Source organism: Dermacentor silvarum, chromosome 6, assembly GCF_013339745.2.
Source record: "Dermacentor silvarum isolate Dsil-2018 chromosome 6, BIME_Dsil_1.4, whole genome shotgun sequence".
NCBI classification, from domain to species: Eukaryota; Metazoa; Arthropoda; class Arachnida; order Ixodida; family Ixodidae; genus Dermacentor; species Dermacentor silvarum.
In genome coordinates this window covers 169,415,464-169,442,958 of record NC_051159.1, presented here as the reverse complement: position 1 = coordinate 169,442,958, position 27,495 = coordinate 169,415,464, and the positions used below count along the sequence as shown (strand labels likewise).

The 27,495-nt window shown below is 45.2% G+C and overlaps 1 protein-coding gene across 1 annotated transcript; it reads left to right on the top strand.

Moving 5' to 3' along the window:
• Positions 1-15,400: 15,400 nt before the first annotated feature.
• LOC119456379 (cholinesterase 1) lies at positions 15,401-19,700 on the top strand. The gene is made up of 3 exons (XM_037718102.2): positions 15,401-15,635; positions 16,778-18,271; positions 19,396-19,700. The coding sequence occupies exons 2-3, from the start codon at positions 17,031-17,033 to the stop codon at positions 19,541-19,543; spliced, it is 1,389 nt and encodes a 462-aa protein (XP_037574030.1). The 5' UTR covers positions 15,401-15,635; positions 16,778-17,030; the 3' UTR covers positions 19,544-19,700.
• Positions 19,701-27,495: the final 7,795 nt, after the last annotated feature.

Here is a 27,495-nt window from a genome sequence, read left to right as displayed (position 1 = left end):
CGTGTGCTCCACCTCCTCTCCGTACCGTGTACATATGTTGCCTTTACATGGGACGTTAAGGAGAGGGAAGGAGAGCCTGCGCGCGGCGCGTACAATGCTGGGGATTGGAAAAGAGAAAATGAGAGCGTGAGAGAGAACGAAATTGTAGCAGCACCAGCGAGACAACGCGCAGAGGTGCTGCCGACGCCGCCCGTGTTTCCCCGTTTCCCCGCGCTCGCGCCGAACACGCGGGCTGCCCGTGAATGCAGCAGGTGCCTCTGGCGGCGGCTCGGCAGGTTTCGACCAGCCACGCCCCGGCAAGTGTGGAGGCGCAGCTTGGCTGTGACGTCACCGGAGAGATAAAGCTCGGAGCCGCCGCGACGGCGGCAGAACTCTCGTTGATTCTGTGGCGAGTAGGTGTACCCTTGACATGGGACGACCAAAAAAGATCCGGACACCCGAAGAAGAAGCCGCTCATCTTGAAGCGTGTCACGCTGTCAAGCGAGAATCTGCGCGTCGGTGGCGAGCCGATTCGGAATACCATGCCTAGCAGCACTTACCGCTGTGTAGAAATTGTCACAAAAGATCCCCAATTACTTTTAGGTTTTCTTTTTTTTTTTGTATAATGCAAGTAACGTAAAATGATTTATTGGCAACAAAAGCCACTAATATTCACAATGTACCCATATATATGAATGTTGCGCAAGAAAAAATCGCTTCGAGGAAAGAAATGCACACTTTAGTGATACAATAGCTTCTCGACATGTATTCAAACGACAGCCCATGGTGTACCATTACGCGCTGAACAGACGGTACTGGGTGTTGTCCTACTTTGCCTACTACAAGTGAAACTGTCACAGCCAAGCAGGTTTCGTAAGCGTAGTGAATTTCAATGCGGACACTTGTACACAACATTTAACAGGTCAGCTATCATTGTTGTCAAGTAATTATTTGCTTGCCGTAGTTTGCACGACAGCGTGGTGGTTATATATTCTCGGTCACTGTAGTCGATCTCGGGTTCTGACAAGGTTTCGATGGTTTTAATTTTTGCTAAAGACAATACAAGATTTGGTACTAATGCAGACGAAACCTTCACATGACCACGAAATTGATATTCATTTCAGTATTATCAGGATTCAGTATTTAACCAGCAGGCTTCGTATGGGTGATATTTTAAAAGCATTTTGGATTAATCATTCAATTTAGTCATTATATAATTCTAAACTAATTAATTTACTATCGTCCATAACAAATTTTCTTGCTTGCCGGGTACATAAAATTATATATATCAAAGCTTCTCCTGTCATTTCCCAACTGGTACTTTAGCAGTGACTGTGTGCTTCGTCGTATACTGGCGTGTGACGCTTGCGTTTCAATGCTTCTCTTTTAGTTATCAAATTAGACCACAAATCAGGCCGTCTTTTTACGAACAAAATTGACATGCGCCTTCAGAACACACGCATGGATCATAGCGTTTTCATTGTTTATACACTATACTCTGTCTGAGTAGTTCCTTGCAGCACTGTGAAGCTTCAAGAATTCCTAACCAATAGGAAGGCCGAATGCCCCTCGAGATGGGCTCATCCGCGCCGCGTCGTCTGCTCAGCATCTGCTTACCATCCTGTCGGTACATGCTGCATGGTTGGTGGATTCACGCAAAAAAAATGTGGTTGATCCCTCTTATATAGGAATCGGTATAGAACACGAAAGTGAAACGTGTCTTCACAGAAGTAGTGTAATGTTTATTGCACATTGATATATAATGTCTATTGGTGTTTTGTGGCTAAAGCGCCCTTAGGCGTTGATGCACCCACGCTGACGCCTGGTGGCACGTCTCCTCCATCACGACTACCAACGTCGATGACCATGAGCAACCGTCGTGCATATGGAAGCTGCACTACGCTGCACACGCTAGCACAACGCGAAAGACGAAGCACGTAACTGACACACTACTACAACGCGCAAGACAAAGCACGTAACTGAATCGTCACCGAGTCAAATCAGCGCGTACAGCGCGTCGTAATTGCAGCCTCCGCGATCAACTTCAGAAACATTTTCAGAGCTAATTGCGGAGGCCACGCTCCGCTGTGCTGAGTACGGCCGGTGAACGCCACCTAGGTGGCGTTGGTAGTGCTTCTTGATGCCAGCGTCCCTTCGAATGCTGGCATCGAGGCGTCGTAGTGCTGAGACCACCGAAGCGTTCACTGTCGGTGCGCGTTAGTGTCATAATGCAGTACTTCTCTTTTCTGCTCGTAGGCGGCGGCACCGCCCCGAGCAAGAGCGCGGGTACACGGAGGAGTGTTAGATATATAAGGCGCGTCTGTGTAGCTCTCTGCAAATGCGTTTGTGGCGCAATGGGTTAAACGCTCGGCGATCTATCGTCGCGGACCGAGAGGTCGTGGGTTCGATTTCCAAATTTTGCATGTTTGTGGAACTTTTTCTTCTGGTTTCTTTCTTTGTATTATGTTCGTGTATGTTCGTGTGACGTATTTCCGTGACGGAAATACGTCAGTGAAGTCTTGGTGGACCCCTGGCATAAAACACTTTCGTGTTAAAATGTTATGACGCTATAACCATATGTTTTGCTTACATGCATTAGACAGAGGGCTTCGCATCACCTGTACGCTTTCCCTGCAGTTACCTTGCAGCCTGCTTAGCAAGTAGTGGGGACGAACGCCCTCATAAATCTTCACCTGTGGCACAGCGTCTTCTTGGCGTCTACTTGGCGTTTCCTCGCTACTGCCATGCCGTACCGCTCTAGAGCAGCGTAGTAAATCAATTAGGCAGTGAACAATTAGGCCTTTATTGCGTTCCGCATCGTCAACGCATCACCAGTGCTAATGCTGTGGCACCATCTGGTAACTAGAAATCAAACCAGTTTTAAGGCTCGGCGCCGTGTATGTAGTCCTAGCAGCGTGAAAACGAACCACCGATCTCAATAATTACGACGAAATATACCTAATGCTCTGACCTCAGCTTGAGAGGAGACTTACGATGACGGATTTTGCCAGTTTTTTCTATAGCTGACAGGGCGGAGAGCCAATACACATGTGTTCATACATACACATATATTCCATGTTTTCTTTCTTTTTTTTCTCTTTTTTTATTGTGTTGCTTTTGTTCTCGTATTACTGTTTGCTTTTATTGTTTTATTGCTTTTCTCACATTGCTTTTTCTCGTACGGGTGTACGACAAACACTGCTGATTTGATTTGCCACGGTTGCCGCTGCCTGTAGGGCCCCAGGCCTCGTCAAGCTGCTCAATGACCAGCTTTTTGTCGGGGGTCCATTTTTCCTTGAGAAAAACAAAAACTGTTTCTGATTCTGATTCTAACAAGCGCGAATTCGGATCGGAGCGGTGGTCGGCGTTGTATGAGCGCTGCCATGTTGCTATAGGTGATCATGGTTAGGGTGGCTATTACGGTTACTGGTGGTAACTGCCGCAGTAATTGTTGGTATACGAGGTGCATGCGCATGGACATGTCACGCATGGCTGTACCGTATCATGTAGCGAGCAAAAATAGAACTCTCTCGTGCAGTCAATAACCAGCCAGTCACGCTCGGAACTATATACCACTGCGCAAGGATACTGCCTGTGTACGCCTCCTACCTTGGGCAGTGCTGCAAGGTACTCGTGAGATGGAGTATAGGTGCACGAGGAAAAAGAAAATCCACGCGCGGTCGATGGCCATGTCGGCGTCCCTGTGCGCGCCCTTGTGCACGCGTATACGGCCAGACAGGGAATCAGCATCTGCTTCTTTTCGCATGCTGTCAAGGCTGTGCGTATGCGAAGCAATTATCACGCGTTTCTTGCGGCCCTTCCGAGCCGAGAAAGCGCTTGCTCGAGACTGCACGTGCTCATGCCTACATTGTGACATCCCGCACTAAATAGTTTCTATGACTTCCCGCTATATAGCTCTATCTAGCTAACCGAGTTTCTGTTTTTCTGAGCGTGAAAGAAGCCCGCAAATACACGCAAAGTGCCTCGAGCTGCCAGTCGCTCGGTAATTTTGCGTGTATTCGCGGGCTTCTTCACGCTCAGAAAAGCACTTTTATGTAGCCCGTATTGAGCAACAGAAAGCTCTAACGGGCGTTTTTCATGTTGCTCTACAATTTCCCCTTTGACACTCTTCATGTAATTATAATTTTAGAAAAGTTGATTAATTAATTAAGACTAATTATGAAATTAGGTGGAATGCAAAAAATAATCTAAATATCTCCAGGCGAAGACAAACAACGCTACTTTGGTTGTGTTCAGCTACGTACGTGGCATTTGCATATTTTTTTAAATATTGGTGCATGATAGTTGGGACACCCTGTATATTTAGGTCGTGTGCATTTGCGTGTGTGCATGCGTGCGCGCTTGCGTGTATTCAATAAGCGCTTCTCGGTTCATTTTATTGCGATAGCAATTATATATGGACACTCCAAAGCGGATTTCTGCCGTTGGCGTCGCCGTCGCCGTGAGGTTCCGTATGACGTCAACGGCGATGAAATCGTCGCCGCGCTCCAAACGCTGTATGTGCGAGTGAAAGGGCGCGAGGGACGCGGGCTTTCACGGGGAGCGAACGCACGTGGGAGAGCAAACGCGCCTTCTACGCCATGTTCCCTGAAGGGCTGCAGAATTAAGCGTCTCTTTCCTCCTTTGCCCGGACTGTGGGTGTGTGTGTACATTTGAACACATGATGTGGGACTTCCCCCACATACCCAAGGAACTCAAGGCAAAAATCAACTCAAGAGAAGGCTTTTATTCCGCCATCAAAAGCACGGATCGTCACCGTCAGCTTCGGGCAATCCAAGGGGTCCATGATGCCGCGGGCAGGTACTCCCTGCCTGTCCCAACGTGGGAGCGGCCCGCAGGGGGGTCGGGGTAAAACCCGGCTCTCCTCCCTCGGTCTTCAATAAAGTTATTTATCTATCTATCCTCCTTTGCAATCACCATATACAGGGTGTCCCAGCTATCACGCAGCACGATTTTAAAAAGTTGTCGCAGTTTCACCTGAAAGGCGAAGCATCAATTGCGATAGCAAATTTGTAGAAAGCTATACGGAGTAATGATATTAGCTTTATCAGCTGTATAAACTTCGACATGCAGCAGCACCGGCAACACGCAGAACTGTTGTCGACGCCGTCGGCGTTTTGCCCGCGTTCGCTCAAAATGCGTGCGGCGTTGGTGACTGTTGCCGGAGCCTCTGATATAAATAGGCACTTGGTGCCGCAGCTAAACGTCCCCTCCCTTCCCTCCCCTCCCCCCCCCCCCCCCCACGGCCTTTCGTGCGTCAGAAGAAGGCGCGTTTGCTCTACATATATGGTGATTGTAAAGGAGGAAAGAGACGCCTACTTCTGCAGCCCTTAAGGGAGCACGGCACAGAACGCTCGTTTGTTCTCCGCCGTGCGTTCACTCCCCGTGAAAGCGCGCGTCCCTCGCGCCCTTTCACTCGCACATACAGCGTTCGGCGGCGCGCGGCGACGATTTCATCTCCATTGACGTCATACGGAACCTCACGGCGACGGCGACGGCGACGCCGACGGCAGAAATCTGCTTTGGAGTGTCCATATAATTGCTATCGCAATAAAAAAGAGGAATGGCGTTACGCGAAGCAAACCTAGTGCGTATTGTTTCCAGTACATTGTAGTAGCCGCCAGTAATTGTTTCGTTACTGAGATTGAATTAGTTAATTGTAAATAATTATCTAACTCGTTAAGTACTGTCCTAATTATCAAATTGTCAATGAGAAAGTTGTAGAGCAGCATGGAAAAATTCCAGATAGAGCTTTCTGTTGCTCAATACGTGCTACATAAAAGTGTTTTTCCGAGCGTGAAGAAGCCCGCGAATACACGCAAAATTACCGCGCGGCTAGCCGCTCGAGGCACTTTGTGTGTATTCGCGGGCTTCTTTCACGCTCGGAAAAACACTTTTATGTAGCACGTATTGAGCAACAGAAAGCGGTACCGGGAGTTTTTCATGTTGCTCTACAACTTTCTCATTGACACTTTGATAATTAGGACAGTACTTCTCGAGTTAGATAATTAATTACAATTACCTAATTAAATATCAGTAACCAAAACATTGCTGGCGGCTACTCCACTGTACTGGAAACAATACGCACTAGGTTTGCTTCGCGTAACGCCATTCCTCTTTTTTTTTAATCGTGCTGCATGATAGCTGGGACACCCTGTATAGAGAGCAAACGCGACTTTTTCCGTCACGCGAAAGGCCGTGGGGGGACGGAAGGGAGGGAGGGGAGGCGACGTTTAGCTACGGCACCAAATGCGCATTTATATAAAAAATTGTCGCAGTTTCACCTGAAAGGCGAAGCATCAATTGCGGTAGAGAACTATACGGAGTAATGATAGTAGCTTTATCAGCTGTATAAACTTGGACATGCAGCAGCACCGGCCACACGCAGAACTTGTTGACGCCGTCGGCGTTTTGCCCGCGTTCGCAAAAAGTGTAGTAGTAGTGATTTTATTGAAGAAGAAAGTGACGCTTATTTCTGCTGCCCAATAGGGAGCACGGCGCAGCGTCAGGGGAAGGGGAAAAAGGAGATAAAGATGTTCAAAGGAAGGGAAGAGAAGAAGAAGCAGCAAGAGTCTCATCCGATCATGATGCGCGCTGCGTTGGTGACTGTTGCCGGAGCCTTGATATAAATAGGCACTTGGTGCCGTAGCTAAACGTCGCCTCCCTTCCCTCCCCCCCTCCCCCCCCCCCCTCCACGGCCTTTCGCGCGTCGGAAGAAGGCGCGTTTGCTCTACATATATGGTGATTGTAAAGGAGGAAAGAGACGCCTACTTATGCAGCCCTTAAGGGAGCACGGCGCAGAACGCGCGTTTGTTCTCCGCCGTGGGTTCCCTCCCCGTGAAAGCGCGCGTCTCTCGCGCCCTTTCACTCGCACATACAGCGTTCGGCAGCGCACGGCGACGATTTCATCTCCATTGACGTCATACGGAACCTCACGGCGACGGCGACGGCGACGACGACGGCGACGCCGACGGCAGAAATCTGCTTTGGAGTGTCCATATAATTGCTATCGCAATAAAACGTTGCGAGGCGAGAAGGTGGGTAAGATTTCCGACGCAGCTCGACGAGTGTCGCATTCTTATCTCGTCGAAAACCTCCGAGCCGCTCCCAGAGGCACCGGCAACAGTCACCAACGCCGCGCGCGTTCGGTGCGAACGTGGGCAAAACGCCGACGGCGTCGACAACAATTCTGCGCGTTGCTGGTGCTGCTGCATGTCCAAGTTTATACAGCTGATAAAACTACTATCCTTACTCCGTATAGCTCTCTACTAAGTTGCTATCGCAATTGATGCTTAGCCTTTCGGCGAAGCATCAATTGCTTTTTCCTTTTTTTTTTGCTTTTCCTTTTTTTTTGCTTTTAATCGTGTTTTAAAGGCAGTTTCACTGTTCCCATAACGTTTACTTATTGTTTACGGTCCTGGAATTTTACTTGCAGTTAGTTTGAATATTCCACCTTATTCTTAGCCAGTCCTCTATAGCGGGTATCACACATATGTTTCCTAGCGGACGGCAATATAACAACAGCGTCAGCGCCGAAAACACGGCGCTTAGATAGCACAAGGGGTACCAGCTATAAACGACAGTGTCATTTTCATCGGAGCGTCATATTATTTACTTTCGAACTTTATGTCGATGTGCGCGAACTTTGAAAAGTTTGTGAGTGAGTCATATGAACATGTGCGCGACTTGCGCGATACGCTGTGCTTAAACAGAAGAGCGACATTTCTGAAATTCGTGTAATAGATATGTCACTTTCTGGGCGTCCTGTAGATTATAAATATTGCAGTACATTTTGCACATATGCTAAGTTTTTCTGCTAGGCCACCGCATGAGGAACCGCGGTGGCCTAGTGGTTCGCCGATGCGGTGGCCAGCGGGAAAACTTACCAGATGTGCGAAATGTAATACCCCAGTATTCTGAACCCGTGCGACGACATGAACAGTGACGTAGTTTACTGTTCTTGATCAGTCGATGAAATAATCAGTATCACCTCATAAAAATAGCCCGCGTCTTTATTTTATAATGAGAAACGGAGTGGTTAATCTGTGCACCACTGTGTGAAAGAACGTGGTGAGATTTTATTTTCTGATAGGTACGCACGTCAGAATGTCTATGTGAGACCGCGATACTCATCACCGACGTACCGTCTTGTAGAGCATACGTTGTCTATAAACCTCGCTCATCGGACAAGTATCCGGTCACTAATAAAAACTCGCTAGCCGATTGTTGCACGTGCAAGCGAGGTTGCCATTATCCGCAATAGGTTTCGGGTGGGACGTACTGTATACGACCGACCACAAAGCTCCCAACAGCGGTCTGTCAACCTATAGCGAAAATGAAACCATATCCCCTTTCATCAATCTCCTGGGAGCTTTCTTTTATTAGTTTGACGACCCTGAAGACTATCAAGAACGGCTTTCAAAGGTCTGTGGTCTTATACGTGCCAAAACCACGATCTGATTATAAGGCGCGGCGCCGCGGGGTCTCCGAATTAGTTTTTACCACCCGAGCAATGACCCGAGGCTCTATACCACGCACCTAAATCTAAACATACTAACGTTAGTGCATCCCGCCAACATTGGAATGCGTCTACAGCTGCCGGGATTGATCCCATGACCTTGAGCTCAGCAGCGCAGCGCTTTAAACGCTGCGGGCAGAGGCGGGCAGCGGCGGGCAACATGTTAACCTTGGCCGGCGGGCAACGTCCAAGGTTGAGATGCCGCACGCCGTCCCTAACAGTAGACGCGTGCAGAATGCAAACAACGCGCGTTGTAAGCGCGAGTGGTATGTCGACACCTCGGCATTGACATGTTCAAGAGCGCAAAACGAGATAAAGAAAAGGCAGGTGATACGTTCATTGACTTGTTAGAACGGCGTTCGGATGACTATTCCTGTTCAGTTATCTATACGAAGTGACGCACTTGTGCTCTTTACGGTGGAGGCAGCTGGAATTGAGCTATGTGTTTCGGCCTATACCATCCATTTATTACTGCGAGGGTTTTGCCCCAATGGCTGAGTTGGTGACAAGAACATACTTCAAGTGAACTCCCTGTGGCGGAGTTCTCACCTTGAGACTATGTATCACCGACTTCGTCTGAACGCCGCATTCACAAATAACTGCCTATGCACCTTAGACGGGCCACCAACTCGCATTGTGACAGCTGTGGTGTGTTATAAATTGTGGGACGAATCTGGTTGAAAAGGGCGATGAAAGAGTCTTGTTGGTGGCTGAAGCATACTGAAACATACGGTAAATTTTTACCTCCGCGGGCGTAGTATACACATAAAACATGATAACTTGCAGGCTACGTTGCTGAGGTAGCTATACTTTACAGGCTATATATACAGCGATCATTCGCACTCTTGAAGAGTTTGCATGAGAAGCAACTACTTGTTTTCTCCTACTGCTTCGTTCGTGCTTTTAATAAATAAACAACACTACATAACTTAATATGTAATGATAGAAACTTGCTAACTTCAGGAATACCAGGATTTGAACATCGCTTTATACGCGTATTAATTGGGAAAACGGCTGTTCAGTATCCGAAAACTGTTCGAAAACTATTCGATATACGATTCTATTCGTTTATTGCACTATTCGATTCGTATTCGATTCAGCTTCAAAAATCGCTATTCGCACACTCCTACTCTCTTATTAAATGTCTTCGTCTCACGATTCTCATGCCGCAAAACTTTTTCGAATCGTTGAACTACAAAGTGGGGTTATTGCACCGATACCCGGCTTTCTCTTTCTTTTCGCCTCCGCTAACACGCTTGAAGCTACGTAGCGGAGAAGCCAAGAGGGCAAAGCCCCGGCCAAAAGTTGAGCGTCGTGGTGGCCAGCGGGTTCGTCGCGACACCCCGTGGCGTCCGTGGTATACTACGCTACGCAGCACGCCGCTGCTATATCGGAGGACACGCGCAGCTCACGTAGCTACGCGCAGGGCAAAGATGAAATAATTTTTCTGCCTTTTTGAGATGGCAGACATATATATTTTTCATTGATTTAACTCAAAATTATCAATTATGTATTACTGAGAATGATCTCGCGGTCACGAAATCAGACAACAGCGCTGGCAGGCCAGATGCTTGTGGTGTGACGGTATTGCGGAAGTGAGGGCAAGCGATGTTTCGCTTTGTTTGACACGAGATTGCAAATTCCCTGCTGCATACAGTGCAGTAATATTTGGTTCACATGTTCACAGGACCCGCGTTAACAGATAGACGACGTTTCAAACGTTTCACTTATTAATTGCGATAATAGTAGACATAATATAAAATACAGTGGAATACAAAAAAAATTAATGTGGGAGAACTTATTGCTGTAGAAAAGTTCTAAGGTTAGATTTAAAAGATGAGAATGATTGAAATTATTTTAGGGACCTTGGTAGGTAATTCCGTTATCTCATTGGCGCGTATGCTGAAATCATTTGACTGTAATTAGTGTGAGATATAAGAAGTAAAAAAGTCGTAGTGTCACCCGAAAGGCGAAAACTTTAAGCGATAGTAAAGAGTCAAAGAATCACACAAATAGATGAAGAAAGGATCGTAGTTTTATCGGCTGAATAAATAGCAGCAAATATTCGCTCACTAAATTATAAAGCATGGCGTCACGTGCGCACAGGCTGAAATGAACAGAAGCCACTCGATGACAGTGCACACTCGCTGTCACTGCGCTGATGTGATGATGAGCGCAAAGAGAGCGGAGCGAACGCTCGTGCTGACTCTCGCTTCAACGCATCTCCGAAATTATCGACTGCGCGACCTCAAGCACTAGGCGCACGTTAAGACTGCGCACATGCAGCCACCAGCCATCTTGACACAACTTCGCCTTTGCGCCCACTGGAGATTACCGCCAAGGTAGGGCGAGGGTGATGCACGCACCCAAGCATGTGCACCCATCGTCGGGCTGGGGGAGGAAATGCCCGTTTACCTCCCCCCCCCCCCCCCCCAATAGCATGCGCTTGATCACGGTACAGTGGGTTATGACGATGGCGAAAATTCACCTGACGTGTCCATATAATTGCTGTCGCAATAATATTGCTTATAGGAAATAGCATATAGGAATGAGAAAGTTGAGATGAGTGAAGTTGTATTGTAGCTGATTGGTGACTCAGTTGTAGAGAATAAATTGTAGAGAATATCGAAAAAGAACAATCACTATACTGAGTAAATTCACGGGGTATAGGGTAGTCAAATTTGGAGCAGTTAGGAGTTCTAGTGATGGTGCAGGTGGCTTGATTTTGAATATGCTGTGTCGGTAAAATGTGACGTGTGACGAAGCACGGCAATGCTCTCAGATCACGTGCTCCTGCGTATAAGCACGTATGAACGTGCTTCCCCAAGAAACCTGTTTATGTTACACTGTTTCAACAACAAGTCTGAGTTCTTGCCTATCCTAAAGCAATAAAGGGTAATGGTGATGGTAAGCGGAAACTAGATGCTCTCAAGTCTAAGTTGCAAGGCACCGTCAAGGAAAGTCGTTAAGACAGTGACTTGAGATAGGTCTAGGATGTTGACAAAGTAGACGCACACACACAAAAAGAACACTATTCAAAAGCAACAACCCAAGTGCAAATCATACGAAATTGTTAGAAGAAAAATAATATTGAGGAAAATGATTAGGGTAGAAGGCCAAGATGTTCTTAAGTTCTTGGTATGAAGCGTAGATAATCACGATAGACAGGCATATAATTTAAAACAGTTTGTTTCTGTGGTTCAAATATTAGAGCGCTTTGACAGGCTTTTGGTTTCGTCTTAGGCCTTCGAGGAGGTTTCGAAAGTACCCATTAAATAGTGCTTCATCTGGCTACAACTTGGTAAAATTAAAATAGGTTGCTGTTCCACTGAGATCATTAGCTGCTTTAACAATCTTATCGTTCTCAACAGACCGAACCTTTCACTGGTGCCTGCAGCTAATTGCGATAAAAACCGCTCCACTTATGTAATGGCCGTGTAAATGCAGTAGTTTATGTAATGATCCATGCATGTTGGCCTTCGCGACACCCATGGTAGACAGGGACAGCAAGGCAAAAAGCGTGTTAGCTGCCTTGGATGAATCTGTTAATACAGTGTGGCGTCAATTAAAGGAGGCAAGCGGACACGGAAAGTTATTGTCAACAGAGTTGCTTCAGAACTGTGAACATCTGAGGAAATCTACACATGACTTGCACCAAAAACAAACCAAAGTATGTTTATAGTGAGCTGCACTGTCTACATTGGCTGAAGTGCTCTGGTAGTCTTCGGATGCATGGGTTATCTGGAAGAGGCGGATAAAGCTGGTCCCCGAAGTTTGCTTTTCAAAGTTCTCACTCTTTATTCCACCCTATTGCAGGTTTTCTAAACATAATGTAGCCAAGCATCGCTGGGCGGTGTCCGAGGATATATCAGAAAAGTTGACTTAATGCCCCCAATATTCAAACCATACATTGTTCTCGAGAAGAGAAGACTACATCGGGCCCGCGAAGCTCGTTTCTAAGCAAACTGATTTGTATGTCAGCTCAGCGCACGCAAGATTAATGTAGCTGCGAAGCAACTCCCGACTGCTTACTATTCACTAATTACTGCTGATACTGCAGCATTTCACAATCTCAATATACGAATGAAAAAAGCGCACAGGCTGCTTATGCAACTAATATTTGCTAATAAAAAACGTGTTTGTTTTTCTTGCCGCTCTTCGTTTATAGTTTTAATGGTTAGCATGACTTAAATCTAAGGCTATCGATGTGCAGGGTAAATTAAGAAAATGCGGACGCCCCAGCGTGTAGTCTGAGAGCCTTGCCGCGCATTCTACCTGGGGCTTTCAAACTCTGCGCATGTGCGCAATATCTAACACTAGAACATAGCCACATTTGAGCTTAGACTTCCTTAAGCGACAGGTATAGAAAGCACGGCAATGCTCTCAGATCACGTGCTCCTGTGTTCACATTGCTCTTCAGTGTCATATTGCGCACTGGAGAGATGCACGAGTACACCGCCAGCCATAGCTGCTGCGAGAACCTGTCAAACTTAGAGAGTAAGTAATCATTGTGTGTCTGATTCTGACAGCTCGCTTCAGCAAGCATTCATGATTGAAGTTTTGAAGTTCCTACGTGGCGAAAACATAGAGGATGCTTTTACAGCTCGACAGGCTGACGCAATCTCTACACTTTTGTGCTGCACGAATAGCCGACCACCTCTTAGAGCCATTGCACTCAAGAAGTACACGACGGCGGTTTACGTGCGGTCACGGTTAACGAACGCAAATCCACGCTTCCGACCTTTGTTTTCTGCTTAATTGTTCCTATCTTGCTTGGCACCCTCGTTTGCTTTCAGCGCAAACCCGAGGACAGAGCTTCAGGCGCTACTTTGCCTTCATTGAATGCCCCACTGTAGTTGTTTATTCCGCACTCATGACAAGTGAAAAGGCTTACATGGGACAAACGCAACAATATCTTATTTACCGAATTAGCATATTGTAAGTAAAAAAAATTTTTCAGATCCAATCCGCATGTTGGAATCTATGTTAAGCCAAGCTTTAGCCAATGCGTGTATTGAATCTTATACAACTAACGGCGATGTATGCAAATGTGTTTACGTTTATCATATGCAGCGTGCAACGTCGTGCATTGTGTTTTTTTTTTCTAAGTTCAGAACCTCAATCTCATTCAATTGTTATATTTGTGCACTGCACCGTTCACAAGCTATGCGATAATTAAAACACTAAATCACGTGTACGCAGAGTGTCAGAAGTCGTCACAATGACGTCATGAGAGCGAAGTGGATGTGTCATGTTTCTCGAGAGAAGAATATGGCGATACAGGTATAGAAGAACAGCACATATCTAGCAACATTTAATGATTCTGTGCCTTTTGTGTCACATGGCTATACTGGAGGATTAGCCAAAAATAGGCACGCACCCAGTGGCATGTACCGAATGGCTGGATAAACAAAATTTATTAACTCAAACAATTGGTTGAATATAATGCGCTATTCCATTAACAGGTCAGTATGCTTTAGAAATGTCTATGAGCCGACATCAAATGTTCAGGCTTTTTGTTGGAATTTATTTTTTACTACGCAGATCAAAGGTTGACTTTCTGGCCCTATTTTGTCGGTCAGCATACAGTCTTTATAAAGGGTGTCTCTCGTAATTTGTGCCAAAATGTAAAAATATGCGAGTGCCACACAGCCGCAAAGAACCAACGTAATTTTGCTTGCCGTCACTTGGAGAAAGTCAGACAGACTAGTTCTGCATTTTGCCTAATTACATAATTAGTCACAATAAATAATTAACTTCTTAAATATTATAATCACACCAATATTGTAAACCAGAAAATTGTAGGCCATCATGAAAAATTCTCCATTTATCTTTCTGTTGCTCTATACATGCAACATAAAGTGTTTTTCCACGCGTTAAAGAAAGCCCGCAAAACACAACGAAGTGCCATGCGACTAATCGCGCGGCACTTTTCGCGTGCTCTTGCGGGCTTCTTTCAGGCCTATTTACATAACTTCTTCGACTTGCAGGAAGTCCAATATCACTTAACAAACGCTACTTTTTGGACCTCCGTGATTTTCGTTGGGGTTCTGGTTGCGCAGTAACGCAAGGATATAACCGGGATGCGTGCGCTCCAAGTAGTAATATATACGTGGATAGTTTCTTGTTATTAATCATTTGATATACTCTAAAGTTTGCTCTTAGCCCTTTTATGTTTGTGTCTGTTGCAATATTTTGCGCTAACATGCCCTAGTTGGGTGAGTATGGTTTATTACTTCCAAACAAATAGCATTCCCAGATACAACCACTTCATCCACGCTAAAGCTAGAAATTTATATTTAAAATGGGAGCTAATTATTCACAGTGAGGCGGCTCGTCATTGTTGCGTGAATTATTTTTCTTTTCCAGTTGATTCGATGTTTTCATTAACTTGTTTCGCCAATTGGAAATTATTATTGCGAGTATTGGTAGAGTAGTGTTAATTCGGCCAAAAATTTAGGTAAGTAGATAAATATGTATATCGAATAAGTAGAATAGCCAAAGACTGGCAAACAAGAAACAAACACGAACTGGTAGTACGGAAAGAATACAAATTGAAAAAAAAGAATAAATTCGAAACTGCTACATTGTGAAAATACCACGTGCGATTGCGTAGCCGCAGCCGGAGAGCTTCCATATAAATTCACTTACTTGTCGCCACTACGAAGTTCGGACTCGTGGCATTCATTTCTCTCCCCCACTACATGCATCTGTATAGCTACAAGGTGAAAACAATCCGACCTCGCCGTTTTCAGTAATTCTGTCTACCTCGGTTGGAAAAATAAAGATGTCCTTGGCTTCCTCTTCTCTCATTTCCTGGTTCTTCGGATACATTAAGGCGTGGGGTTGCGACGTTATGTGATTGCATGGCGTCATTACAAGAATCTGCGTTGTGTAGTAAGCTAACGCCGTTCGAAGGCAGCGAAGCGAAAAAACACGCTCAAGGCCTCGGGGAAGGACGGAAGCAAAGACGCGGCTATCGAGCACAGCCCCGCTGTCTCTGAAGAGAACCATGGCATTTGCTCTAGTCTTCGTTTGACTGTGAGCAAGCCACTGAACCGGACAGCAACGCACCCTGATTAATTTGGTCCTGAAATCGACGCGCTGATTATCAGAGGTAAGATACTCCCCATATCACTTCTGGCTGCAACGCTTGGTGCATTTTGCCAACGATTCGGACACATGAATGCATATTGTGTCCTCCACACAGCGTCGTGTACAAAAAAAAGGTGCCTGACATTCACTTCAGGGTAATGTTCACTTTATTTGTTGGATATTGAAGACAACTGCTTTATCAGATTTCCGTGCTTTCATCTGCACGTTGCTGTATAGCCGATCGTACCTGTGTGAAATAAACCTTAAAGTCTTACATCAAGGGAATAAATTATAAACGCTATTGACACTCACGAAATCTTCACTGTTAGGACCCAAGACAGCCTCTTAATAGCAACCCATGACCGGTATAATGTAAGGATTTCATTTCAATTGTTTTTGTTTCCGAGCTTATTCAGTGATTTCAGCGGCGCTCCTCCCACATTATCACCACGACCGATCGGTCTTGAGCGGTACATGATAAAAAAGCAAAATCGAGCAAAGGTGATAATTGCAATATACCAGCTATGTTGAAACGTTAACTGCTGAATATGATCCTGTTGATCATGACAAGTTCGCCCAACTGTAACGATGCTGAAACGCGATTCCTGTGGCCTGTTCATCAGAAACTGTGCTTGATAGCTGAGGAATCGGCGTAACACGAAATGAATTCCGGGAGCACAAGGACAGAAGAGGGACTAACCTCCTTGAGCGTCTCGTTCGGTTCACGTTCTTTTAGCCATTTCTTTCGCATCTCTCATTCTCATGGGGAATTGTGTCCCCGAATCCCCTAATCATTGGTTCGTTGTTGTCGCCGCTTTTTGGCGCGCGTACTTTCTGACATTCATGACGAACAAACTGACTTACGTGACTTATAACTGTTAGGAAATAAACGCTTCAGATGGCTCACAGCAAGATCCTCAAGTTCTAGCTAGATCATATTAGTGTTTTTCAACCTGCAATATACATATAGAGCCCTTCCTCCTTGTGCTCATCAATTTAACATATAGTTTTGAAAAATGTCATACACAGTTCACTTAATGTTAGCTGTTAATCCGCTGCTGGGTGAGTTGGTGCACAAAGCTGCACAGTGCTGCACAAATGCAGTACTAATGGGTCAAGCATGAACATGATGAACTAGTGCCTTTCTTTTCTTATCTTTTACAGAAAATGAGGTCCACGGCGTGGTCATGCATCCTGTTCATGTTTCTGGAGCTAAGTAGCCAACAAAATTCCGACGTGACTGTCAACACTACAACGGGGTGCTTGAGAGGAATTGTTATCCCCACAAGAACCAAACCAGTGCAGTGCGTTTTTGGGTATTCCTTATGCGGAACCACCGGTAGGCACAGCTCGATTCAAGAAAACGGAAGAAAGAAAGCCATGGGCGGGAGTCTTTAGCGCAACGGCCCTACCACCAATGTGCCCTCAGTTGCCGCTGAACTTCAACAGCTACTATCTGGTTAAACACACCGAACCCATATCAGAAGACTGTCTTTTTCTGAATATCTACAGTCCACCCAGTAACGGCGCATCCCTGAAGCCTGTTGTCGTTTACATTCACGGAGGTTTCTTTTCGTACGGTGGCATTTCAATGAAACTTCACGATGCCTCTGAGTTGTCGGCCAGAGGAGATCTTGTCGCGGTTACTATTGCGTATCGGCTTGGTGCCTTCGGATTTCTTAACATGGGCACCGAAGATGCACCAGGTAACATGGGCCTTCATGACCAGCTCCTAGCACTTCTCTGGATCAAAAACAATGCCAAGGCTTTCGGTGGAGATCCGGACCAGATAACCTTGGTCGGTGAGAGTGCGGGATCTTATTCTGTAGGTGTTCACTTGGTATCTCCTAGAAGCAAGGGACTGTTCCGCCGTGCCATCATGCAGAGCGGAAGCCCTTTCACAACTACGCTTGAGAACAGCAAGAATCAGGCTCGCCACAGAGCTCGTGTTCTGGCAGAGATGCTTGATTGCGGTTCACCAAGAAAGGACTCAAGCAGTGTCAAATCCACCGTGAACTGCATGCGATCAAAGGATGTCGCAGAGATCTTGAATGCAACTGCCACTTTCACAACCGAGGGTCTCGATGGTTTTTTCCCAGTAGTTGGAGACGACCTGATACCCGTAAAACCAGGACAAGCGCTGAAGAGCCGAAAGCTAAATGTACACGAGCTACTGGCTGGCATTTCATCGGCTGAAGGCGATGGACTCGTAGACTTTGTGGCTAAGCGGTTCCGTGATGACACTGATGCGGCGGACATCACAAAGAAGACAATGATCTTTTTCGCCAAAGGTATGATGATCACGCTGTTGGACCGGGAATCTCAGTCAGTCATCGATCACTACTTCGGTGGTTCGAATGTGCGCGATGGCATCGAATCTGTGCACGCGGCTGCTGACCTGCTGGGTGACAGCCAGCTGGGTTGCCCGACGCTAGGATTTGTTAAAAGGTTTCTCGGCTCAGACACGACTGTCTTCATGTACCAGTTCTCGCAGCAGCCAGCAAATATTGGGTGGCCAAAGTGGGTGCGCCCGACTCATGCGGATGAAATTGCTTTTGCTCTTGGATCAGTATTTCAACTTGAAACCAATGTCTCCGAGGATGACGCCAAAGCCGCTGAGAACTTCATGCACATTATTTCTACTTTCAGCTATACCGGGTAAGCCATCGGAGCGCTATTTTTGCTAATTCAATGCGCTTATTTGTGGGTCGTAGTGTGCCCCAAGCTATCATTGACAACCCCACATTCAAGTGACGAAATAGCAGCTACTAGCGTTTAAGCTTTACTTTCTAAACACAAAAAGCTTAAATCTAACCTCCTCATCTTCTCATGTTTACGTTTGGATTCGATTGAGCCAACTGTTGATTTCACGCTCATTTGTAACCATATTATGAACACTGCATACCAGGTTGTAATTTGCTTCCAAGTAGCAGCAGATTTTGCATTGCATTAGCCAACACTGATTCTCAAGAATGCAAAAAATACCAACTGATGATATGGTTCTCCCTATCCTTCTCAGCTCAATTTTTCTTATGTCACCCTGATCGTATAGCATGAAACTGCAGAGGCGAGTGTTGTACTGCTGTTTGATCGTGGCGGGAGGAATCGACTCGTCGCGCCCACTTACTAGCTTGAACATACGAAGATCCTCAATATATATTTAAACGTATCCGCCTTTGATACTACAAAACTGCATTCGCAACAAAATTTTGTACACTGCAGCCCGTATTTCTTATAAAACTCGACATAAAGATTGCTATGAACTTTCGTGTCTGCTTTCCTTAACGCACACTTATTTGAAAAAGGGGACATTCGAGATCATAGCAAATTAACATCTCTACCGAGCCCAAAATAAGCTTTCTTTCTTGGTTATAAAATGTAGAACCGCAAAAAAGTAGTGTCTCCGTGCATGAGATGATTCAGACCCCAAAAAAAAACTGCATTGTGGGTTACTTTTGCAAGTTAGTCGATATTTCACTGCTACCTTACCACATTACACCTTGAATTTTTCATTTTCATTTTCTTCATTGCAGAACACTTATCGAAATAAAGCATGCCCAAGCTAATGTTTAAATTTCGTTTGCTGTATCTAATAACTGGTTAATTAATTGGATCTCTACATCAAGGTTTGGCTGTAGGTCTTGGTCTTGGTCTTGCTCCATTTGAAGCAAACCTTAATATAAAAGTATACCGACTCAAACTATTCTAGAAAGATTCAGTGACAGCTTTCTCGCAACACTTGAGTGAAAACAGTTTATTGTTTAAAATTCGCTATATTTCAGAGTGCCACATGTTCCTGACAACACTCCCTGGCCGAAGTTTGGTGAAGAACGAGATTACATGGAAATTGGAAAGGAAGGCAACGTCAACCAAACGCACCTTCTTCAGTCTGTGTGCAACATGTGGGAGGAACTGAAGCCATATGAATGAAGTGACATTATAGATCATTATTCTGATAGGTCAAACTTTTGAAGGCCGTGAAAAACGACATACTCACTTAAGCGGGGCAGCTGTTCTGTGCAAGCAGGATCATGTCAACATTGCACATATGGTTAAGATGCGCGCAGTAAACATGCCGCAACGGAAATCGTGTATTCAATTTATCCGGTTTTTCTTGCATGAGCAACCAGTTTGTCAAGTTTAGTGTAATTTTCCACCTAAGTGTGACAGGGAGCGCTTATTTTTGTTGTTTTCATTGCTGTTGCTGACCTTTTACAGATTCAACAAAATATAACGAGAGAACGTAAATCCAGAACCCATAGTTTAAATGATGCGTTCATACATGGCATTCACAAAAAATAGAATAAAGTGTTCATTATTTTAATTCAGGCATTGACAACATCCCGCAGTGCACAATATCACCCAACATCGTCAGCGCTGCTGGAAGCAATGGTAAGCTTAAGATAGTCAGCAATAACCCTCAACAACCTGTCTTGTGACAAGCTATTCGCGCTGGACGCCTCCCTTAAAACAGTGAAATAATCAAAACCATAGATAAATCTGTATCAAAATGTTACCTCGTATAATCTAGTCAATATGAAATTGAAAATTACACATTCACCAGTAAGTAACAGAGCTCGCAGTTACAAAGAAAACCGACACTGATTGCTCAGGTGCATGTCAATTCCAGAACGATGCCAAATTTATTTTTTCCTTTTTCCTTGTCTGGCTTTTGCTAGGGCCCGCCTTGCGGACTCCAGCAGAAGTGACAGGGTTAAATCGTTGATCGTATACAACGTTGCCCATGTAGAAAACTAACGAGACGCGAAGAAGCCAGACAAAGAGCTACTCATCACTCGAACTTCTTTTTTTCTCGCAGTGCCCCCCTGCACACGTTTATTCGTATTTCTCTACATACTCCCGCGTTCCAGTAGCTTTATCCAATTCGAGCTTGTACAATTTCTGCACTGGCATTCTTATAAACGTACCATCTTGAGTTTTCACATGGAAGGCTTGTATTATTCCATCTTGACCAGGGAAGGCGTCCACGACTCCTACCAGTGGCCAAATACCTCTAAATATGTTAAGCTCCTCGATGAGTACCGCGTAATATACTTGTAGACTGTTACTAGGATGCGATGGGTTGAGGTGAAGTGCCCACAGCTCGTGGAGATGCTCTTTCTTCCATGGGATCCACAGGTGGTCCACGAACTTCTGGCGTTATTGCAACTTCTTTCTGAGGTCGCGTCGAGTAGCCTGAGCACTTCGAGCTTCGTAGTCAATTACGGTTCGTTCTGGAGAAGGAAAAAAATGATCGTCCGACCAGGAAATTAGCAGGACAAAGTGAAGATACCCAGGAAGTGACGCGCAGGAGCTTCTGTAGGTTGCCAAACTTTCTTAAGTCAGTCAGTGCGTGCACTTTTCTCGGTGCTTGACGAAGTACATGTTGCGTGTCACACTCTGACTCTTCGTTGATCAGTGCGCTCAGGTCTGATTCGGTAGGCCAGGTTGATATAGGCTGGGATAACCATTCAGGTCCCCTCCAACAGCTACGTAGGATCTTTGCAGATACGCTCGTAGTCAATAAATCTGACTGGTTGTCTTCTCCTGGGCAGTAACGCCATAGCAGTTGATCAGCCACTGCTGTGATTTCGGTCACTCTGTGCTTTACAAACTGACCCAAACTTGTTATGGTCCCCCCGGATCCAGCGAGGTAGTGTTCAAGTCTTGGTGCGTGCTATTCGAGATTTCGCCACTATTAGTGTTGTAGCTGAATTTCAGCCATCAACTGCTCTCAAAGAGGCACATGCTCCATAAGCTTTCAGGCTGGCGTGGATGAATATATGCAGCTCTGCCTTCTCGGCCGCTCTATATAGACCATCTCTCATAAAGCGCAGAATCTTGAAGTCAAGCTGGATTACTTCTGCGTACTGGGCTCTTCATGGCGTCTTGATCTCTTCTGATAACTCGTCATCCAAGGACTGGCCTAAAACCCACAAGCGTTGAAACAAAAGTTTGCAGTGATGGTGAAAGGCGAGAGAATACCAAGAGGGTAGAAAATTCGTGAAGCAGCCTTCAGTAGTGTACGTTTTGTGTACGTTTTGGCTGAGCAAAGGCTAAATATTGGGCTATAGATTTGGAAGGAAATTCGCAGAAATCAGTTTGTGTATCCCATTGCATTCCCAAAATTGAAGTTGATTCCACTGATGCACATTCTACTTGCTCCTCCTGGTTGTCGAAAATGTTCTGTAGTTGCTGCTTATTGGTCTTCCATTTTCTGAGATTCATTCCTGCATCTCTCATAATTGCCTTCGATCGCTCATAGACGTTCAGATTTTCTTCGAATATATCCGCACCCACCAGTAAATCGTCGACATAAAAGGCCTTCTTCAGAATAGAAGCGAGTGCTTTGTCTTTACAAGCGTTGTCAAAGTGGTGATGAATAGTCGCCACGAGCAAGAAAGCGCTTGATGTTGATCCGGATGGTGCTCGGGTCATTTGTCATCTGACAATATTACTGCTTTGGCTGACGGTAATGGTATCAAACCAGAGAAACCGGAATGCATCTCGGTAGGTCTCTCGTATATCAATTTGTAAGAATGCCTTCGGGATATCCGAGTTGATGGCGACCGGAAACCACTGAAAGCGAAGTAGTACTTGTAGTAACTGTGGATTGAGGTCCAACCCTTTATCTAGGCAGTCGTTGAGTGATGAAAACTCTTGAGCGTGTGACGATGCGTCGAACACGACCCAGAGCTTTCTAGTCAGCGATTCCTTTCTTATAACTTCCCCATGTGGCATATAATAGGTGACCTGATCAATAGGAACATTCTTAGGCACCCCTTCAGCGTGTCCTAGCTCCAGGTATTGCTGGATGACTGTGTCGTATTGCGAATCGCTCCAATAATCCTTCATTCATCGATAGTCTCGTTGCTAGCCTTTCTAGGCGTTTGAGCGCGGTATCACGGTTGCTTCCAAGTAGCTATTTCTGATATTCTTTCCAAGGCAGCGCCACGGTGTATCTGCTATATTTCTTGCGAATTATTTCTTGGAAGCGTGCAATGGACTCAGGTGAAGCAGGTTCGCCAGAATCTGTGATGTCCGTTCCTTCGAGTTGCCAGAACGACTGGAAAATTCACGAGGTTGTTTCATCGTCCTTAATTATTTGCACTCGCAGAACGCCTACCATGAGGTTAGTGTCGCAGTCAAGAAAGGGTTTTTGGTGAGTGGGCTCTTGAAGTGGTCCACCCAAACGCCGTGTTGATTGCTACCAATCCTGGAATTTCTATGCTCCTTACAACTTCTCCCGTCATGATTTTCCAAGTTAGTCAGCTCCAATCAACAATTTGAGGCCGTTCTCTGTCTACACTTTAAGAAAATTATTTTCGTCAGCAAGAAATTCGACCTCAAATCGACACTTCTGAATGAAGTTGTTATCACCTGTCGGCGCAGCGATTTCATGACATATAACTGGAACCACAATTGCTTGAATGATATGGATGTCGTAACAGTGTTGGTAACTTCAACAACCTTTCGTATTTCAGCAGAACTTGTGGATGCGTTTCCAAACGTGTTGAACGCCCCCAATTCGGGTTTCTCCCAGTACCTGCAGTTGCAGTTTTACAGCGAGACCTTCTGTGATGAATGATCTTTGACTGCCTCCATCTAGAATTCGTCTGATGTATCTGGACCTGTCATTTTGACCGACAAAGACGCGAGAGATCTGCAGATACACTTCTTTGTCCGTCTTTGCTCAAGCGTTTGTCGAATCTGTCGTATAGCATTACTGATTGTGACGAGACTGTCCCTGCTGTGCTACCCGAAGCCTCCGCTGGTGGCGAAGCTATAGTGTCTTTCTTTCTGTAGTTAGGGTCACACATATTAGAGTTGTGTCTTCCGTGACAGGCTGAGCACGTGAGTTTGACGTGGCAAGACCGTACCTGGTGACCTCGTGATGTACATCTATAGCAGCGGTTACCTTTCGCTAGCTTCCGTTTTTTTTTTTTTTTTTTTTTAACGAGGGAGAGGTTGGCGTCGCAGGCGCGTGTGCCATGCTTCTTAGATCGACGGAAGAAACACTCGCTCCGGCTGCATCACGCACCATACAGTACAGAAGCGGTGCTGCTGCCTCGAGTTCTCTCAGCACGGTCACCAACAGGTCGTAGTGACGACGGGTTACACTGTTCTCTAGTTTTTAATTCAATACGTGCGAACATAAGCAGCTCTTTTAAGTCCGCTTCCGATGTTGCCGCTGCCAGTGCTGGCTCCAAGACGTTCGTATCACACCCATGTTGTCTTAAAGTCTGGCTCCGCTTTCCTCGCGTATATGCTAGAACGGTCTCGTATGGCAATGCGCCCAGTAGGATATCAATCAGCATTGCAGAAAAACTGAAAGTGGGTAGGTTTAGTGCAGTCAGACAGCGGATATTTAGTAGCACGGCATCATAAAATTGCCTGAGGCCTCGTACTTCGCTTCCCGACTTTACATGAGGTATATTTGAAGCGCCGACATGTTGTGCCGCTTTATCCTTTTACGATCACCAAAAAGTTATTTGAGAAGTTCTACGGCATCTGCGTAACAAGCTTCGGACGTCGGTAAACCGACGATGGCAACTGCCGCTTCCTTCGCAATATAATGCCGTAAATATAAAACTTCGTCGTTGTCAATATAGCGTTGCGTCTGACATTTGTGCAGGATACACATATCTGTTTTCAAGGTTTCAGATCATATTCTACCAGACCATAGTCTCTATTATTTTGCCGAAGCACCTAAGCAGTCCAGTAGGCCTATAAGATGCGGTGATTTACCAGTCTTTAAGATTGGAATCACGCGGGAAATTTTCCAGCAGTCTTCGACACGCCCATCTGCCACGAATTTCATCTCCTGTGGCTCACGCCGCACCAACATTCATTAATGTTATAGCTCCGCTATTGCAGCAGTGGATTCAACGCGACGGGCATCAAGAGTCAGCATGCAAGCTACGGCCAATCAGGCTTCTGTGTTTCAACGAAACGCCTGTGGGCTTCGTTCACGCTTGTCTGACTTCCGACAACTTGTCAACAGGCACAAGTTTCCACTTATAGCTGTATCATTAACAATTTGACTGACCGCATATTCCCTTCACCATTCGCTGCAAGACGTTACCAAGGGCAAAATACTTCTGGCCATTCGCTGTAATACCACGTCTGTGATACCCGACCTGCCCTAAGACCAGAGTTCTGCGCTTTTGGATAAATTTGAAAGAACTCCGCAAAACCCTCACCGGTAAAATTTTTCCGAGTGCGGATTTATTCGAAGAACTCCAGTTCTGACGCACGCAGCGTTAAAATACTCGAAGATGGCTTTTGTTCCTCGTTCTTGCAAATGCATTTCTCCGCGAACACCACAATGCATGACATCTTCACAAAAGAAGCCGCACGCCAAAGCGGAACAAAGTGAACTAGAGATGCAGAAACATAATTTTCAAAACTAGTTTTCTAGCTAAGAAAATGTGGTCCAAATTTTCGGAGTCCCCCACTACGGCGTGCCTCATAATCAGAACTGGTTTTGGCACGTAAAACCCCATAATTCAATTCAAAATGTGCGCTTAGCGCAAGTAGATTGGGAAGCAGAAGGAGTACGCTAATCGCAGCGCTACACTCTCCCATTCGGTGGTGCTACTCGCGCTGTCTCCTTAAGAACCTCCTTTCCTGTTTATTAGAACACACGATGAACACACGGACACTTCGCCTAGATGAATGATAGGAACATCTCCTTGTCGCTTTGTCAAATTTGTACAAATTCTCGAAAATTTTGTAGCTTGCTTAACTAATATTCGCTCTCGAATGAGACAATGGATTGAAACCAAAGTAGAGCTTGCTGTGTTCTCGGTCTATAGTAAATTTGGTTTTTACGTTTCTTCGTTCTACGTAGCATTCCTACTTTTAGGCCACCAATCCTCCAACTCCTTTTTACTGCTTTTGATTTCGTGAATACGAGGTGGCCGGTCTCTGGCGGATTCAATTCAATTTCAGTTCAATAATATTTCCTTGGTAGGAGGAGAGAGGATAAAAAGCTGCGAACACAGCTTAACGGAGGCCTTGCCCCCTATGGCAATGCAGCAGGAGCAGAAGTACAGTGATTGTTTACAATACATAGACACATAATAGAAATGTTCATACAAATGAATACGTATGTACAGAAATACATGAATAAAGAAAAAGGTGCGCCCATATTATGTTCATTTTCAGAATCTTTTCAGGTACAACTTTAGCAGTTTATTTTTGCAATGTATCAACGCATAAAAATTTTGGGAGGAAGTATAAGAAGAAATAACGACAAAACGTAAGTTACAGGTATATTCCTATATGCAAGACTTCTGTTTACAGTACATTTTGATGAAGTTCTTCGCATGGCAAGCTGCATTCGCGGGATTCTTTCACGCTCGGAAAAACGCTTTTATGTGGAGTCCTGACAGTAGCTCCTCAGGATCAAATAAAGTTCGTTGTCTGTCTGTTTGTCTGTCTGTCTGTAGCACGTATTGAGCAACAAAAAGCTGTACCGGGAGCTTCCCATGTTGCTCGACAATTTTCTCATTGACACTTTTCATCTAATTTTAATAATTGAAAAGTTGATTCATTAATTATATTAATTATGTAATTAGGTGGAATGCAAAAAATAATCTGTGTATCTACAAGCGATGTCAAGCAACATTACTTTGGTTCTGTCCAGCTACGTAGCCTGTGCATATTTTTAAAGTTCAGTCGAAGTTAAGTGAAACACCGTGTACAGTTGTATAATGAAAATACGGGCAAAATATCGTACTTCATAAAAAGGCTGGCACTGTGGGACAAATATGGCACATTCGCGATGCAACAGACAGCGTTTTTCTGTTGTAAGTGCACATTCTACAGATTGGTGACGCCAGTCGTACACCGGAAGGTGCTTCAAAACTGTTAGATTGAGAGTACTAGCGAGTAATAAAGTATTTTAACTTTCTTACTCACGTACGCGAGATGATATCAACCGAAGATCACATTTTTTTTAGTAATCTATTCCACATGCTCATTCCGTGCCAAATGTTTTGATGCCATCTGGCATTTATTTTCGCAGCATCAGGCATATAATGTGAAAGAAATCGTTGAGACGTTTGTTTTCTGGTGCATACATGCCCACGATGACCTCCCCTGTCACGTTGTGCGCTGGTTCTCCTAGCCTTCTCAGTATCTAGTGCGAACGTCGAAAGAGCGTTCTCTATATTCCGTGTCGAGAGCAAGAAGGATTGTGCCACAGTTTGGGATGCAAACATTGTAAAGTGTACATATTTGTATGCATATTACCAGTTGTAATCAGTGGCAATGATTCTGGTACCAGTTGCTGAATAAAATATTCCTAGCATTAGCAGTGTGATCTTGTATTAGAGAACATTTGCCTAAATTTGTAAGAAATCCAATAAAACCCTGAGAGCTCCGATTTTGGAGCACCGTATGCCAAATCGAAACGCACCGAAACACTTCCAGTTTCTTCAAAAACTAAACTCCGAAAACACCGAACCCTACCTAGGACACATCTAACGAAAACGTAGTAGCTACTCTGAAGTACAAAAATGTATCCTTTACCATTCTGACGGAATATGACCCACCTCACTACAGATTTGACCTCCAGTGCCTCTAGGCTATTCTAGGTATGACTTCACCACCGCAAGTTCTCAGAGGCGATATTAATGTGTATCACCCGCATGGGCACGTAACAAATAAAGTGACTGAAGTCATCGTCTGCTGGCACTTGCCAGTCAGGTGACTTTGAACATTGTGAATAGCGGTAGTCCAACATTTTTTCGGGGTTCAAGATCAAGTGCATTGAACGTCAATATGGTGTCCGATTCGCTGCTTCCTGCTGCGTCCTGGCTTGTTCATGTTGAGAGCCTCGGCAGCGACCACATGCACACCTATACCATGCTCAG

Bases quoted from the DNA above. Each gene is read 5' to 3' on its own strand.
- LOC119456379 (XM_037718102.2), top strand. From the start codon at position 17,031: ATGTGCCCTCAGTTGCCGCTGAACTTCAACAGCTACTATCTGGTTAAA. The intron at 18,272-19,395 runs GTAAGCCATCGG...GCTATATTTCAG, and splicing joins TCTACTTTCAGCTATACCGG to AGTGCCACATGTTCCTGACA.